At 39.9% G+C, this 18,466-nt stretch overlaps 1 protein-coding gene across 4 annotated transcripts in view; it reads left to right on the forward strand.

The window, feature by feature from the left end:
• TMEM241 (transmembrane protein 241) overlaps window positions 1–16,070 on the forward strand; it is a 56,616-nt gene extending 40,546 nt beyond the window's left edge. For 2 of the 4 annotated variants that reach the window (XM_017833566.1, XM_017833579.1), the window contains exons 14-16: window positions 7,933–8,021; window positions 11,995–12,059; window positions 15,380–16,070. In XM_017833566.1, the coding sequence (XP_017689055.1) occupies window positions 7,933–8,021; window positions 11,995–12,034 (129 nt within the window). In that variant the 3' untranslated portion in view covers window positions 12,035–12,059; window positions 15,380–16,070. Of the gene's footprint in view, window positions 1–7,932; window positions 8,022–8,754; window positions 8,826–11,994; window positions 12,060–15,379 lie in introns of those variants that run through there. The other 2 variants (XM_017833572.1, XM_017833586.1) reach the window with 2 other exon arrangements.
• Window positions 16,071–18,466: the final 2,396 nt, after the last annotated feature.

The raw sequence follows: 18,466 nt of genomic DNA on the forward strand, positions 1-18,466 counted from the left end.
AGGCAGTTTCAGTAACAGTTCCTGGCTGATCTGACTGTGGGCCCACCCATCGGCATGTAGCACTTGGGAAGAAGATAGACATAGGCAGATGCTGAGCTTGGTCCTTCCCAAGAAGCCAGCTCCTTTTGTGCCAGATATACATAGCAAACTATCAGTTTGCCTATTACATTCACTGCTGTATTGGGTCCGGCTGAGCTGAAGTTCATTTCCCCACAGTAGCCCTCACAATGCTGTGCTTTGCATTGGTATCTAGAGGGGAGTTGATAACACACCGGTGTTTTGGCTACTGCTGAGCAGGGCAGGCACAGCATCAGCACTGTAACATTCCTTCCTCGATTGAGGGCAAGATCCTGGGAGGGACCCAAGTAGGCCAGCTGACCCAAACTGACCAAAGGGATATTCTGTACCATATGATGTCAACCCCGATATAAAAGCTAAGGCACAGAGCAGGAAGGTGGACATTTGTTGTCTCCAATGGCTGCCCGTTGAGGAACCATCACATGTACCGAAGCCCTGCTTCTTGGGAGTGGCTGACCATCACTTCTCCTGGGAAGTAAAGGATAAACCCTGCTATCTTTCGCTTCTGCATGCACAAGCTTTGCTTTACTTTTTGCTTTAAATAAACTGCCTTATCCCAACCCACAAGTTGGGTTTTTTTTCCACCTTACTGTCTCCCCTGTCCCACTGGGAAGGGGAGTGATAGAGCAGCTGGGTGGACACCTGGCATCCAGCCAAGGTCAACCCACCACAACTGCTTATGTGTGACAATGAAAAGCATGGTCTTCTTATCTGGGTTATCAGTCTCTGTCTCTTTATGGTAATTTCTATTTCATGATCTCATTAGGTGAAGAGTAACTTGCCGAAAGGCTAGCTCTTTCTGAGCTTAACATAAGATGAAGTGTATTTTATTGTGGTATTTTACAGCAGCAGAGGGTTAGTACAGCTGACTGCTCCCCAGAACTGAAAATCAGTGCTTTCCAAATCAGATAGAAAAAGTAATTGTTTAACACAGTGTATGATATTACTCACCAGTAGAATTTAAGGCATCAAACAGAAGATAATACTGAGACTGAGTAAAGGTAGAGAGATGTGTATTTTTTACAGGTTCAAAAGGTTCCAGTGACTGAGTTGCTAGTAATTTCAGCAGAAGCAGACATTATATGGAAATGTTTCTAAGACAGCAGTGGAAAGATTAATGAACTGCATGCCATGGGATGGAAGTTTTGCATCAACTAAGATCAAGATGCAAATAACATCCTTTCCTCTGCTGTGCACATTGACTGCAGACTTGATGCATTAGGGGAGATCATAAATTCTCCTGAATTCTCTGCCATCAACCAATACTTGACTAAACAAACCCTCAGTCCCATCCAGTTGGTGTCTGCAATCCTGGTAGATAGGACACTTCATAGCTGTTGTTGTTGCTATTGCAATGCTTACTCCATTAGACAAATATTTAATAATTCATAACATAAGAACAAGATGATGAATCACATTGCCCTGTCAGCTTCTGAGCTCAGAAGTTTCAGGGGAGAGACCTAATGTCAGGAGCAGTTTAAGGCCTTTGCAGTAATGAGGCAGCATATAAGGGAAAGAGACTCCTTGACAGGCTGAAAAGCTACAGGAAAAGTACAGTTAAGCATTATAATGCAGGAAGCATTTACACGAAACAGGACGTATTGGGTCTTAAGTTTGGTGTAACCTGGAAATACAAATATATTTCAGCTTTTGGTCATATATACAGTCAATCTGGTAATAGCAAGAATAGGAAAAAAGGTTCTTGGTGTTGATATCAAAGAAAATCAAATTTATTTGGCCTAAAGAAGCCTTCTCATGTCCCTCATTAAATGACTTCTGTTGTCCTTGCTTGACAAAGCTTCAGCATGGATTGTGCCTCTCATTTGCAGAACTGACCTAAACAGATGCTCTTAGTCTGGTGCATGTACACACACCTGTTTGAATCATGATTGATAGTGTTTCCATATCAGCAAAGCGTGTTTCAGGGAGAACGTACAAGAATTGCACAGGGTTTTCCCTTTGTCCCCTTAGTACAGAACTGTAACTGAGAGTAATAATAGTATCTGGATTTACAGATTGTGACATTTAAGAGAAATATTTCAATATGAGCAGAGGTACTGTTAAAATTGAGTTCTGTACTACAACCACTCTATAGGCTGAAGATTGGTGGCACTTCTCCAGCTATCTCTAGTTACAGGAAGGGGAAATGTATGTTTTGACCATTATCTCCAGGAGCAGAGGGCAAATGCTTCTTGTTTTGACTTTGGCTTTGACAGAAAGTCTGCTCTTTATGTTTGACTGAAGATGGGGTGTAGTGGCTACTTGATATTCAAAAAGAAATAATTTTCAACCCAATGTGGTATTTTACAAGGAGCAGAGTTTTGATTTTCTTTAAAAGTCTCACTTTTTTTGAGGAAAGCAAAATGAATTGTAATGTGCTTGTAATAGTTCAATCTTCTCTCATCTGTGATGTACATTTATATATTTCAATGGTATATATGTAGTATATGTTTATATATGAATGATAGATACATGTTTATACATTGATAGATGTAGGCCTTTCTGAAAAGGAGGAGTCTTGTCTTGCCTTGCCTTGTTCCTGTCTGATCATTGTAAATATGATCATGATATCCTGCTTCTCCTAAGAGGAGAATGTCCTTACACAGATCCTATTAATTACACTCAGTAACACACATATCCTTCTTTACTTACTTTACTTTAACGTCGTAAGTTGTTTCTGCAACACAAAATAATTGCCATATCTTTCTCTGTGGTGGTTCATGTAAGGTTTAAATAAAGAGACAGTGCAGAGCCAAGAAAATGAAGGTATTGCCACAAATTAGAAGAGCTGTCTGTGAGCTGTACATGAAATCTTTGTATGGCTGAGAGCTGTAAGACAGGTGCCACATATCTTAAAGAGGTGAAGGCAGAGGATTCTCTAGAAGTGATTCAGAGGCAAGAGACATGAGTTTTTCTGAGCCCTTTCTGAATTGTGGAATGGGGCTGGGCACACAGCTGGGTTCCAGAATGACCTACTAACCACAGCTTCCCTAATGGCTCATTTTCTCCTGCAGCCAAACTGCTAATGAGATGCATACAGTACAAGAACAATAGCTTGGCCATTTTCATCTTATGAGGGATTAAAAAATTATGAAGTTACACAGTAGTTCAGCAGTTCTTTTGGTATTCACAGGATGCTTGGGGCTAAAAACTAGTTACTATAGAATATTAATCTGAAAGTATTGTACGTCAGTCATACACAGTTCATGTACTAATCTGGTAAGACAGAATGCTGGATGACTTTAAGGAAGCTGATACAACCACCTGTTGCTCCAATCTTGGACTTGCAGAATCTTGGACTTGCAGAATCAACATCATGGTTGTGTTGGTCATCAAATCCTGGAAATGAAAAGAACTTACAGAAAACAGCACCAAAACCAAATCTTCATAAATGAGATAGAAAGTAGAGGATGGATACGAAATTCTTTGAATACTCCATCTACATATGGGTATCTAGCCATAGAAATGCAGAGGATTATCTACCCTCTAAATGCATACTAGGGATAATTAAGAAATCTACTTTATATATAGCAGTTGAAAAGCTGATATATAGAAATACTCCTTTGCAATACAGAGATTATTGTTTTAGGTATTGGCAAAGTGAAAAAAACCCCACTTTAAAATATGTAGGGGATTTTAAGCTTTGTCAGAAGTTAATTTTTATGAAAACCAGATAGATTCATTTACCCAAGAATTAAGTTTTGTCATTATCATGAGGCATTTGACTGCTAAGGCATGTTTAAACGTTGGCTACTTTTGAGTCATAATACATGGAATTGATTGTGATCTTAACCCCTGGAATTTACCATTATTGTTGTAATAATGCTCAAAAAAAAAAAAAGAAGAAGAAAATATAAGGAAAGGGCAGAAGAGAGTGACCAAAAACTCATTTTAGATAAAAGAGACTTTAGGGAAGATGGAAATGAGTGCAGGCATTTAGGCAAATAAGAAATAAAGATTCTAAAAGAAATTTACAGCAGCTGAAAAAACTTCTGTGTGGCTGGATCAAAGCTCTGTGGATCATGAAGTTACTGACTCTGTCACCGTTGTCATGGTGCCACTGTTGCCATGGTGCCAGCAGCACCAGATTATCCTTTAGGAAACAGCCTGTGTGTCAGAAGGGTTAAAGGGTTTTCTTCCTTCAGGAGAGCTGAGCAGAGTCCGCCTATAAGTGATGTGCACCTAAGTGTGCTGTAATGCACAAACTCATTGCAGTGTCCCCTGATTTCATAGACTGACGGTCTCCAGTTAAGTCTGTCAGAGAATGAAAACCCTTAGGGCATGTCTGCACTTTGGTCAGGCTGTGAGAGTACGCAGTAGACATGCTTAAGTTAGCTTTAAACTAATAGGGAGAATTGAGAAGGAAGCCTGGTTTGCTTCCCCCCCTCCTTCAATGTATATTACTTTGGATTGTTTCTTTCCCTTGTTTGGGCTGCTCAGCTTTTCAGGTAGAATCATGGCATTGCTGTTTCCTTTGGGAAGAGCCATTATTTTGGTGGTTCAAGGTTAAAACTTCATTACCTTTCCTTGGAAAAAGGCGTATATCTGCTTAAGATCCATCCTTGTCAGTGCATTACTTAGTAGTGCTCCTTCTGGGCTGTGTTATCACCTGAAGCCTGTAGGTTAAGTGGCATATATTGTCTTGCTTTTCAACTGGTAACAGCAGACCCCAGAGCAAAGTTGAAAACTCTCACAATTTGGTTCATTGTATTGATTAATACAACTAAATCAATAGCTAGAGGGAAGAGGCTTTACAGGAGAGTTGGTCAGAGGAATTTTACCTGCATTTGCTGTATCTCTTTTTTAACCAGAGATTGTTTGCAAAAAGCCTTTGAGCTTCTAGAAATGATTGCACAGAAAGCCTTGTCATTGCAATAGGCAATATACTTGAAAGCTTCCAGGGAGGTTTTTATTTCTGGGTAGGTCATCCCCAAAGCTGACCTGAAATTGAACAGCTAATGCTACTTTGATTTTGGTCTGGTTCTGCATGCAGCATTCATTCAGATACTTAATTCTGCTCAGGATGGAGGAGATCTGTTCACAGCATCTGTAGCTGTTAATGGTGCTTTATTTTGATTGATGATCATGGGGAAAAAATATTACTTTTTTTCTACACAGTTTGTTTGTATTTTTTTCCCCTATGCTATTTACAAGCAATCCTGCTGTACTTGACATTAGTTCTAGTCCCATCCTGTCTTTCTTATGAGGGAGGATGTGTACCATGTCTGTCATCTTTAGGAGGGATTTTTGCTGCCAACTAATGGCAGGTTTCCAGTGATGGTACCAGCCTTCCACAATCAGTGAGCTTACCGGTGGTCTTATTGGTGCCTTTCCTTGTTCACTGCTGACTTTCTGCAGTTTGAAACCTCACAATCACCACCTGCTCTATGAAGATCTCACCTCAAGTCTGGTTTATTTCAAAAAGATTTGTGAGTACATGCTGGACCACTTCAGTCAGGGTTTGGACAAGGGAGATCTCAGTCCCTCAGTGTTTTTTCCATGTATTTGGCTGTCCCAGTTCAATGCCTTCATCTGTTCATCTGTTTCTGTAGCTACTGAATGTCTGTGAATGAAAGTATTCCTGCTAGGGTGCAGAGAATTTACCCATCTGGCGATGTTTGGTTGCCTTAAATTTGGATATAGCAAAGCCAAGGAGAGCTAGAGAGAGATGGCTTGTAGACAAGCTGAGATGAAAAATGTGTGCAAACAGAGGAATGATATTAATAGCTTAGAAAATTCATGTGAATTAATGAATACGGAAGATGGCATTAAAATATTAGCTATTCCTTTTTTTCTATTCTGAAGATTTTTGGTTTGTTTTTGCTATACTTCCATATCTGACATAACATTTTGTGTGCACATATGTACATATGTTTACTCTGAAGTAAGCATATGTACAAAAGAGATGTAACTCTGAAATCTGGGAAATTATTTCAGTGGCTCTCCTTCAAGAAACAAAAGATTATGTGTTTTTACTGATGTTTACCTGCTGTAATTTTTACCTTTTTGGTAGTACTGGATTATCTTGGTGTAGCTGTTTTCAGTGTCACTAACAGTGATCCATTTCCCTGGTGATTTTTGATGATTATCTTAGCAGCTGGTTAAACCACGCAGAAGAGGGACAAAACGAATATTATGTCTATAAAAAGCTTGATATTGCTTTAATTCCAACAGTAGAATGAAAACAAAGGTTATGTACATCAGAAGCTTTTTCCTGATGTTTTGAGAAGACGATCTGATGGTAAATAGAATGATTTATTTTGAACAGTGAGTGAACTTGATGAGCTGTTTCAAAACACTGTCTTTGGAAAAAATACGCGGTTTTGTAAGGACAGAGGTTTTGGCAGTTTGGGGAAGTGAGGTTACAAGGATTGGCTCTGTGTGCACAAATTAAGGAAAACTTTTGTAAAGTATTCTGTGTTCACTTACAGCAAGAACTATGACATTTAACTTTTTAACAGTTTAAAAGTATCAGAGGCAACATACTTTTTATGTGGTGTGTACAAGTATGGTTGTAATATTAACAAATCATGGTCATGTCAGGACTAAATCCCCCCCATATCTTTCCATTTCAAATAGGAAGATTAAATCAGAATCTAAAATTTGAAAATGTCCTCATCTGTGTTCTTGGCTGTATAAACAATATGTTCTTGAACAGCTCAGAAATGCTAGATATTCAGAAGCTACAGCCAGCTTCTGCAGCTTGAAAATCTTTTTCTAAAGTAATTGTAAAGTCAGGGATGAAAGGAATCAATGATAATTTCGTCAAGAATGACACATTTATCTAGCCCAGTGCTGGCTGGTTTTAACTGATCAAGATTTGACACACTAGTAGCTGTGGTATAACCACAGCTGGTCAATGGGGAAGGCAAGACAGAGAAGAATACAGAGTTCCACATTCCTGTATCTCCCTGGATGCAAGTTCCTGCTTTGCCAAGGACCAGGAACCCTTAGAATGCCATCAGACTTACCAGAGTTTTCTGATGTTATGTGTTCAAGAAAAAGATCTAATAGGGATGTTGGCTCAGTAGTGATCTTGCCTTTTCTTAAGATCCTTCAGCAAGAAATTCTCCAAACAGCCTATATTTTTTTATTTTGTAATCTATAAAACTAAATTAATTTCTAATTCTAACATAAATTCCATTTTCCCCCAATCTTTTTAAAAAACAATTATGAAACAAATTTTACTGTCACTTCTGAATCCTTTTTCTTGTCTGATCATGATGTGATTAGGAGAAAGGAGATCATTCATGCCATGAGTTGTGCAGGGGTCTGTCTATCCAAGTTTCTTGGGAACTCTTTAAAGATAGTAGTAATAGTGCGTGCCTCCACTCCCGAGTCACTAAAGCAGATTTACAAAAACCAGATGCATGAGAGCATATTCTTTCCTATACCTACTTTTTTCCTGTGCAAAGGTGATTTTGAATGCTGGATTTGTCCCTACTCTACAACAAGTTCTTCCACACATTAGGATATTCGTGCTTTATGGATCTTAGTCTGTTACCCAGATCTTCAATGATGCTGTTGTTTTTCTAGTAGCCAGTAATTCAGCCTGATAAGTGGCAAACTGGAGCTCTGGAATTAACTCCCTTCTTCTCTTTGGATCCTGAAGTTGGGCACTGTTTTGTTCTTGAGAACAGCTTGTTAAATGTAAATGACAATGTAAACAGTGTACGGGATGTTTTATGGCATCCAGGCCTGTCTTTGGTTCCCAGAATGATGTTGATCCTTGAAGTTTTCACCCTTTTCTGTGGGGATGGGGACCTGAATTTTGGAATGTCCTCCAATGAAGAAGTTTGATACCTCTTAACTGGCTGAGTTGCCCTCTGTTTTTTTCTCCTGGTTCTTGTTCAGTCCCTGTATTATTACCTGACTATTCAGGCCCAGTCTTTTGTGTGGAGGAGATCAGCCCACTCTCCTCTTATGCACAGACCTCTTCCTAGGTAAGTATCCATCACAAGGATATGCTGATACACCATGTAAAGAACTAGAACTGGTTTGATTGAGATAACAAACACAGTTTGAAATACCAAGATTTTTAATAATTTTTAAAATTACTTGTAAATAACACAGTGAAACTACAGAAATAGTTGAAATCAAGAAAAATAGGTGTTAATAAAGTGTTCCTTTAAATGGGTCTTTTTTCCAAAATACAATGGAATGACACACTAAACTTAGATTTATTTTAGGAAATAATATTTTAACCTTTTTAACCTTTTTTTTTTTTTTTTGGTGCAAGGAAGGGTTTGAAATGATTTCTTAGGATAAAATTCAGCTCACATGGAAATGTTTTGTTAAGTGATGGTCCACTTGGATTTTTTTCCTAATCATGGAAAGCTGTGTCAGAATTTTGGGAGAAACTTTCAGGATATGGATGTTTTTAAAGTAGCTTTTGCACTACTGCCTGCTCACAGTTCCTTTAAGCAAATAAATAAACGGAGTCTATGGAGCTGCTCCTGTTTCTAAAATAGTTGATGTTCAACCAGCCAGTCTGTATAACTTGATAGAATAGTGACTGTATGTCAAAATCTTCAGGACCTTCGTTCAAAATGGTTGTATTATAGCTGAATAAAATTTTCCTTTCCATCTCTTAATTTTAAAGATTCAGCATCAAAATATATTTGGAAATCGTTAACTTTAGTTTGCCCTTTAACTTGCTTTCTTTTGTCTTGCAAGCTCATTCCTTTTCCTAAGGCATCTAAATGCCTAGGAGGACAACTGTGACCTTTAAAGTGAAGAAAGAGAGATTACTGCACTTAGCTTGTTGTGATTTGGAGTTTTTTTAAAGGCCATTCAGAACATCAATGTAGGTGAGGTTTTTTTCAAACTAAATGTGCACTTAAAACACTTCAAAAGATGCTGAAATGTACTTAAAGGAAAATTACCTTCTGTACTATGTCCCTAGATTTTTCCCCTGGAACAAATTATATAGTTAGCTTCTCTGAAGACTTGTTTTTCATTTTTAAATATATTCCTCTTTCAAGGTAAACAATCAAAGGTGGACATTTTAGCAATGTGTTTTCCTTTTGGTTTGTTTTGTGGTTTGTTTTTTTTTTCTCCTTACACACGCTTACTTCCAACCCACATTTTGTCTGTCTTTGGCACTGAGACACTCTTACATAATTTTTAAAAAATAGAGCCGTGTTCAGCTATAATAGTCCAAGAGGCTACAACCTTCATTTTTGCAGAGGTTTGGGATGATCGCAGTAGAATGGTGTATTGTTTCTGATAAGGCCTGTGTTGGGAGGGTTCTTAAATGCCTGTTTCTCTGCTGTTGGCCTCGATTCTCAAGTTTCTAATAAACAAGGCACTACAAGGGAGTGGGTGACACAACTTTAAGTTGTGCCACTTCTCAAGTACAGCTCTTCAGTTTCTTTTGGGAGAAGAGCTTAAAGAAAAGAATGCTCTGTAGATACCACAGCTGCCATACTTTGTTCATTTCTGTTGACGTGCTCGGTAATTAGTATTGTGTATTTTTATGTAATGAATTAACGTTAACCTAAAATAAACTCAGTACAGTTAATTCTACAAGCATTCACACTGATGTAAATGAGAAATAGTTCCTTGTAGGTCAATGCATCTGCTGCAATGTGTGTAAGGAGAGAATCCAGCCTGCTATAACAAGATGTGAATGTATTTTAGAGCGCTGCATTTGAACTGATGGATATCTAGCCTCGGAGCTGTATTTAGGTAAAGTGCATGAAAGATTCAGCTCCTGAATGGTTAAATTCCACTGTTTCGAGTAGGTGTCAGCTCTCTCTGGCTGCAAATGACTATGCATGTGCACAGTTGCAATATGATCTGCTTGAGTTTTGAAGAATAATTCTACGTTTATGACTTGTTCTTTGTCGGTCTCTTTTTGGTACATATATTCGGTTGTATGTTTGCTTGTATGTATACATAAAAGAGTGTAGGAGTAGAGCTGATACACATCTCTGATTTTCCCTTGGAATAGGAGCTCACTTTTTCCGTTGGTTTTAAGCTTTACATCATTGCCTGTGTTATACACTGCTGCAGTTGGCAGTGGGAAAATACTTAAGTCAGATGAAATTAGTATCAGGAGGTATGTCTGTGATTGTATTGATACCAGCAATTTTGCATTTGTGCAGGAATGGAGTGGGTCTGCAGTCTTGTGGTATCCTGCCTGGATCAAGTCCATCTCCTGCTTCATTTCCTCTGTCAGGTGCCTGGTCTATAGGCAAATGGAGAAGAATCAGAGTGTGATTTATGGTAATGTCAAGGAAGGAGAAAAGCCATCTGTATGCCTGACTCTTCCTAAAGTAGGAAACATCCCCAAATAGGCCAGAGGAGGTATTCATTGTGTAGTCCCCATTGGGCACCGTCGCTCCTGTGTGGTGCATACTACCGTTGCATGGTCTTACTGCTAGCTTTAGATTATTGTCCCCTCTCCAGCTAACTCTTAGAGTGGGGCTGGAGAAGTGACATACAACCACCTCTTCTTCATCTGCCGCTGCTGCTTGTGATCCTGCACTGATTATATTCCAGGCAGATTCAGAACCCAACTTTTAAAATGTGGCCGTAACAAATGTAGTGGGTATTGACTGATACACTGTTAGTCCAAGCTCTGGTGCACAGAATCCACTATGAAATGGTATTTGCTTCCCTAATGCACACATAGTAGTGTTTTAATAAGTAATAGATTACGGAATGAAGTTTCTGCTGTCTCCCCTGGGAGTCAACTAGGCAAACAACGATTAGGAAATCTTAGCTGATAATTGTTTAAATGTTTTGTTTCTTAATTTCATCTTTTTCCTTGGGCAATTTTGTATTATTCTAAATAGTTCCTTTCATTCCTCAGTGCTTGTGTTTTCCAAGTATTTGTAAACCACTACCAAGTCTTCCTTTCCCACAGGCATTGCTTATCCTAACTGTTGACTGAAAATCAATCCCCCCATCTAATGACTCTGTCACTGTTCTTTGAACTCTTTCCATTTTACATTATCCATCTGGCAACAAAATGTCCAAAACTGCACACAGGCTGCAGATGTGGTAGCTCTGTAGCTGCTGAGGCAGGGATCTGTATGTCAAGATCTAGCTGTTTCTGGGATCAGTACTAGGAAAGTATAAAATCATTTCTCTTCAGCTTCTCTGCCCAGGACACCTTGTGGTAATGAGAGATTTGTGATATAAACCTACTGAAGTTGTGGGTTTTTCCTTTACCCTATACCCTGATAATTTTTCTTTTTTTATTTTTTTAGTACATCCATAAACACATTTTAAGCTCTCATTCTCCTCAAAAATGCAAGGCTTTCCAAACATGGGATCTGACTGCTCTCCCCAGTCTGTTGTTGGCAAGTAAAAGCCAGCAGGGTTCTATGCCAGGCCAGGTGGGATGTGTGATAGAACCCTGCTCTGGTTCCCTGCCCTCCCTCTCCTGTGTCCTGGGTTCTGTAGGAGTCAGAATTGAACTGTGATGCATGACTGTCATACTGTTTTCTCCACTGGTTTCCCAGCCTGATGTTTTGCAGCATGTTTTGCCCACGTTTTCTCAGCAATACCCCACAATCAGGTTCCTGCCCTAAGCTAGCTGTGCAGCTCTTGTGTCCCTGTCTGCTGGGTCCTTGTCTGCTCTTTCTGACCTGTCTCCAACTGGCTGAGGGGGAAAGGAGGTGCCTGTATGTGGTCTCTGTACTTACATTGGGAAGAAGGCTGGGCAGGAGGGTAAACTCTGTCTTCAGCGATGCCTCGCTGTTTATCACAGACCCATTTGGTTTCTCCTGTACATTGACTGTCTATTTTAGGTACTGGATCTACTGCTTAAGAAAACAAAAGAAAAAATAAAAGGAAAAAATATGACTGCATATACAGAAATTAAATTTCAGCAAAAGTATTCCAGTTTTCATTTGTGATAGTACAAGTTCACAAAGTGTTTTTTTTTTTTTTTAAATTTAACAGGTTATCACTGCTAGCTTATCACCATTCTTCTTTGCCATGACTGCCAATGTACTAACAATTTCTTGGTAAGTGCCTACACGAGCTTTTTTCTTAACAGTAAAAATGAATTTCCATACAGTGCTTTGTGTGGAAATACTTTTAAATGTCAAGTTCTATTGCTGCCAGTATTATTTTGCATGTAAGGAGAACCAGGTGTGCAGTGATGGATGCAGTACAGATATAAGAAGAGTGTTTCTTCTGCCTCTGTGGGAGAACATGGACATTTTGGATGTTAAGCCTTGCCACAATTCACTCAGCATGTTTTACCGCTAGGCAAATAGATGCAATAAGCAAATAAATGACCCATCAAAGTCATGCTACAATTTAGTGGCAGAATTGGAAATAAAACACTGGAGCCAAGGTTTGCTGACATCGTTTTAACCAAAAGGGTGCATTCAAGTTTCCCTAACACACTGTGTACTGTGAATGCATAAAATGAAAACAGTAGAAAGTAATGATAATAAACTTTTTCCAAAGCTGTATCTGGATTTTGAAATGTGTGGCCACACATTATGAATGACATAACCTGAATTTTTTTAGGTATTAATAGAAAGGATTGTGGTGCAAACTCCTTTGGTGAAAGGCAGTGTTTTTGATCTGTGTTTGTATAGCACCCAGCAAAAGGGAATCACAGACCATGGCTGATGCTCCTAAATGCTTCTGCCATGCAAATAACATCTCAATTTGGGATTAGGCATGTATCTCTGAGGATGGCTTTGTTAATGGAAATAAAAATCTGCCTACTTTTGAAAAGCTTTAGTCTTCCTTTTTGTACCTTACAGTTTGATTGCCATCCTAAAGACTAAGCTCTGCACTGAGTGGAATTAGCATATTCTTTTTTCAGGTGTGATAAAATTGTTACAGAAAGAAGAATCTCAGTGCAAACCAGCCCCGTTTACCTGTGTGTGAATATGCATTCCTATGTGTATTTTAGGCACATGTAATCTCGAGTGCTGAAATAAGTTGTGTATTTTTTTTAGTGCTAGGAATACACGTGACCTGTGTGTAAGAGACTAAACTAATATCAATGCACCTACAACACTCCTAGTCTAGGCCATTACCTTGCTGCTCTTCACCGTGTTTTACATGTGTTTGTGCAGGTCTATCACGTGCGTGCTAGAGGTAGGCTCGGATTAAATATATGTATTCGCTGACACGTGTACTAAAAAATAATGTGTACCTTTGTTAATGTGAGCACGTGGACCCATGTAGTTGCACACATACCACATGCCCTGTATGCACTTCAAGTTATATAAATGATGGACACTTCTGTATGTTTAAGAGAAACTTTGCTTTAGCCCTTGGGCCACTGTTACACTTTGATTGTCATAATTCAAAAAGAAAATCATTTCTTTTGTTTATTTTTTTAATTTGAATTCTCATATTGCTTGTGCATCGGCAATGTCTTGGCTTATCAGCAAAACTTTGGGAATAGTTTTTTAGATCATAGCAGCTGCAAAACACTCATGAGATCATTAATCACTGAGGATTTTAGTGTTGCTTCAGTGTTGTCATGGACAATATCATACGTTAATTTTTGAATGACAGGCAAATGCAGTTAGCTGTCACCCCACTATAAGCAGAAGCTGAAGGATTTGCCAGATGGTAAACTGAAGGTAAATCAAGGGTTGGCATTTAGCCGTGGTTTTTGCTCTGCTTTATCTTGAAGATGGTTTCCAGTGGCCTAGTAATCTGACTTCTTCTTCTCTTATGTAGAATGTGTGATTAATTAAAGAACAGTTTAGATGCAGGCATCTTTTTACAGAATGGGGCTGTGCAGTTTACTATCTTTTGTACAGAATTGCCAGTCTAATTTTTGGGATGGTATGTCAAAGTTAGGTTTGTTTTTTAAAGTCTCTGTTAAAAATTTGGAAAATTACTCTGTAGAAATGGGAAAAAAAAATTTCTAAGTCTCTGTTGATTTTAGGTCTTCTACATGAAGTGTTTTGTTGTTTTTTTTTTCTTTAGGATAAAGAATACATTATCCAACCTTAGTTTCCAAAGAAATTAATGCAGAGTGTATGTTTATAACTGGAGATGAAATCCAGGCAAGACAGTGGGGTTAATCCTCTCCAAAGAAAAGCACTCGAAGGTTGTTAGTGATCACAGGCAACCAGACTCAAGTGGTTTAGATCTTTTCGAAAAACTTCCAGCCCTCTCAGCCCTTTGCTCCTTGTTGGTAATTCCACACCAAGGTAGTCTGTCTCCCCAGTGGACTGTCTACAGACTGTCTGTAGCACCTACTTTCCAGGGCTGTTTACTGTGTAATTGTAAGATACTGTGCTGTTGTTATACAATATTTTTTCCCTCTCAGGAACAAGGGCAATTATGTGGTTTTTAAAACAGCTCACTAAAGCTATGATTTAAGTGAACGTAATACTATTAGACCAAAGAGCCTTCAGCCTTACATGCCTTTTTTTATCTTCCCAAGGAAAAAAAAAGCCCTCTTACAAATGAACTTAACAGGAGTTTGTTTTGTTTATAAAGTTCATTAAGGAGCTTTTCTGTTTCATAAGCTAATTAAGCCATGAGGCCAAGATGAAAGGTCAGTACACTTAGCTTTGCACTGTTATAAAAGGGGAGAAGAGTCGGCATCCTACCATATTCTTGTCATCTATGATAGATAGCAAAGAGAGGATATTTGGGGATTAACTATTGAATGGATTGAATGGGTTGATAGCATATTTCAGTGAAGGTTTTTGTAAAACCATTCATCCTGCTTCTAGCCTGAGTCTTGGAGGGAGGTGTTATTGCCTCCACTACGCTGTGAGCAGCACAGGAAGCGCTTGGGCACGTGTGCCATTTTGGATGGTGCAGGTTCTTTCACCATGTTCTGCACAGAGAGAGGCAAACACGAGCATTTCTGCTGGCCTCACTGTATCAGTGGGATCACACCAGAGCAAAAGTATTTTTCCCAAATTTCCTTAGTCCCCAAAACCTAGGCTTTACATCTCCCCTGACATTATCAAGTGGCAAGTTTTCAGGACAGAATACAAACAGAAAGAGGGAATCATTAAGCTAATGAGGTTCAAACTCCCTTGCCTTCCTTTCCTGTTCTTGCTAGTGTGGAGCTATTCTTGTAACTAGGGGCAACCTTCTCTATTTAGATTTCTGTCTATGCATTTTCACTGAATACCATCAGGACTAAAATATAGGAAAGGTTGTTTCTGATCCGATCAGTTAAATAAGACATTTTGGGTTTCAGCATTTTCTTAGCAAGACAAGTGAAAAAAATCACCTGGGTTACTGTCTCTAGGTTGAAATGTGTTTAGGTAAAACAATACCTTTGTTGTATCAAGTAGAGGGACTTGCCTGATGCTAAATTTGTGGTGTACTTTGTTTACAGCCTTGTAATCAGTGGAGTTGGAGAAGCATTGCTTGTTTACACTGAAAGGACAGGCACATAAAGAGGAACCAGATTTCGCCAGCTGGGAAAGAGCTGACTTGCAGCCTAGAGACACTATGATGAAAAAAATTGCGGCAGCAGGAATGAAGAAGTGCAACCAAACATGAGGAAAGAGATCTATTGTTTTTTCATTTAGAAAGAAAAGCTATGCTATTAATAGTGCTGGTAAGGAAGCTGCATAGTTGGCAAGATGATAAGGAGCCTTTGCCTCAAAGCACAAGACAAACTATATCAGATTGATGTGGTAAAGGAAAAAAATGCACTGTCTCATGCTGATGGCTCTGTGTGAGAACCTCTCAGTAGCAGCTTCTTGCACAGGGAACTAAACTCAGGAAAAGCAACATTCCACACTGGATGCCCCCAGTTTTTTTTTTATTGGAAGCTGACAGCAGGTCATACCAAGCAATGTCAGAGCCCAGATCCTGCCATAAATTCAGGATCCGGAAGGATGGATTTTGTCTCCAACTGTTCTGTAAGCAGCAAGCTGCCACACGCAGGTCTCTGGTCACGTCGTCTGAACTGGCACAGGGACTGAGGCCAAGGGGCTTCTGGAGATAATCCCCTTCTGGAACTGCAGCAGTTTGACAGCTTTGCAGAAAGGGAAAATCAGCAATAAATCTCAATATCTGTAGTGATTGCTCTTTGTGAGTTTTTTTTCCTCTTCCATTCTGTGAGATTTCTCTTGAACTCTGCAAATTTTTGTTGGCTGGTGGGGTTGGAGGGACACATACTGTTCCCAGCAGTGGTTTGTCTCTTAAATTATTGCAAGAGGCAACAAAGATTATGAACCTTGAATGAATGTCATAAAGACTGTAAAGCAATTCATCTCAGGAGTTCTTAAAATAATTTCATTTCAGGTTGCTAAATGGCTGTTAGAAACTAGTCTTGATATATTAGAGCCTACAGAAGCAATCTGTATGAAAGTAATATTAAATGACAAGGTGATAAGATTGAGGAAAAGGTCTACATGGTAAAAGGAACTCAATAACAAATCTTCAATGAGGAGAGGGACTTGTCTCACGTGACATTAGATATGTAAAGTGTAGTCCCTTAATCTAAGTTGACAAACTCAATGGAAAGAGAGGGGTGCCCTAAGAGAGATAATTTTCTGGAATAGGTTGCTGTGTTAATATGACTGAAAGATCCTCTGAAAGTGTTTGTCTGTAGATAGAAACAAAGTGAGTAGTCTAGACAAGACACATGGCCTTTACAAGGCTACAGTTACCAGAGGATATCTTCTTTAATCTAACAAAATGGATCCTAATGGCTTACCAGTCCATAAATTCAGACAGTTCTGGGAGTGATGGCTGCAACATTCTGGCTTTCCCCAGACAACTCTGCCAACCAGTTGTAGCAATACAGTAGAATCCTTGCTGTGCCACCTTTCTGCTGATTTTTGAAGTGAATAGTGACCCTAGGAGACCTCATGAAGGAGTCTCTGAGTGATTGCTGAGGTTTTGCAATCGTAGCTGGAAACTTTGCTGTGGGAAAAGCTCATCATGTACCTCTCTTCTTGCATAACTTTCAAGGATAGGCTGCAGTCTGGGTTTTTTTTTCTTCCTCTGTTTTGCCTGTGCTGTTCATAGCAATGTACCAAAACCCAGAACACCCATTTGCTTTTTTGCTGGTGGTCTCAGTGGAAAGGCAGTGGCCAAACCAACAGCCAGGCTTGTTGTAGCATTTTAATCACAGAGGGCATACTTGGGGTGGCTGTGGGAAGCTTGTTTGGCTGCAACAGGCATTACATTGTAAAGGCTCTGGGGGAATTCAGTCTCCGCAGCTACTGCATTAGTATCCCCCGCATAGTAAGTCCACTGCCTTTTTATTTAACTTCATGAATGTTAAACAACACTGAGCTGTTTACTTCTGCTTGCCTCTTTTTGTGCCTTAGTGCAATTTGCTTGCATTTCTAAGACTCTGCTTGAGGTAAGTAAAATAGTGCAGGTTTAAATTCATTGCTGTGTAAGCAAATCAAAGAACCAGAGTTAACAATGAAGTTGGGCTCCTTTCTCAAATATTAGTGGGAAGAAGAAGTACCCTCTGAACTGACCTGGCCTGCTTCAGGTGAGGGTGACTCCTGTGGACCAGCATGAGGCTCATCAGTCTTGCTGAAGACTCAGAGTAGGGTGGAAATAGAGCTTGATGGCCTTGGAAATCCATCTTTGCATATTTGGAGTTGTCTCAAGGTGCTAAAGGCATGGGTTGCCATCCTTGCTCAGACTGTGGCAGAGGGGGCAGCAGGGCTGGGGTCCAGTGGGGCATCTGCCTCTGAGGGAGGGCCTGTGAGCCAAGGGCTGGTTCAGCATTGATAGCAGTGAGCTGTTGGGGTCAGCCTATTGTAGGGGAAAAGGTGGTGGGGAGAGAGCCCTAAGGGGGTCTTCTGGCTGCTGGAACAAGTGGTGCCTTTGTCAACACATGTGTGCTGGGGTGGAGATGTCAACTGGGACATGGAGAGCTGTAGCAACTGAAAACCCCCTAGAGGCCATCTCAGCTGGCAGTGCCTGCCATACAAACCTAAAGGTGGGCTGTGGGAGGACACCTACAGGAAGACCCTGGCTCCTCACCACTGCCCTTGGGAAGGGGTGTGTTCCCACCAGTGGCACCCAAGGGAGAAGAGACATGGAGAGGCACTGTTTGGGCTCCCTGTCCTGGCAGCACATAGCCCCAGGCAGGCAATTGCAGCAGAGGGGAAATGTGGGGAGGGCAGACACATACTGGCTACTTGCAGAGGCTGGAGACTGAAGGGGACAGGGCAGAGCAATTTCCTGAGGAAGCAGTGGCCTGATCTTTAATTCAGCCCTTCCTCTGAAGAAGGGATGCTGCATGGTAAAAAACAACACTTCAGTGTTGTTAAAGTGATCTTCAAAGCAGGAAACCTCAGAATTTCAAGCTTAAAATGGTTCTTGCAAGACTAGTGAACAGTTATGCTCAATAATTTAGGGAAGAAATATGCAAGAGTGGATCATTTATATCTAACAGACCTTTTTTTCCAGTGAATCAAAAATAAAAAGTGACGAACATACAGCT

Source organism: Lepidothrix coronata, unplaced genomic scaffold (assembly GCF_001604755.1).
Source record: "Lepidothrix coronata isolate B3197 unplaced genomic scaffold, Lepidothrix_coronata-1.0 Scaffold6, whole genome shotgun sequence".
In the NCBI taxonomy this organism is placed as follows: domain Eukaryota; kingdom Metazoa; phylum Chordata; class Aves; order Passeriformes; family Pipridae; genus Lepidothrix; species Lepidothrix coronata.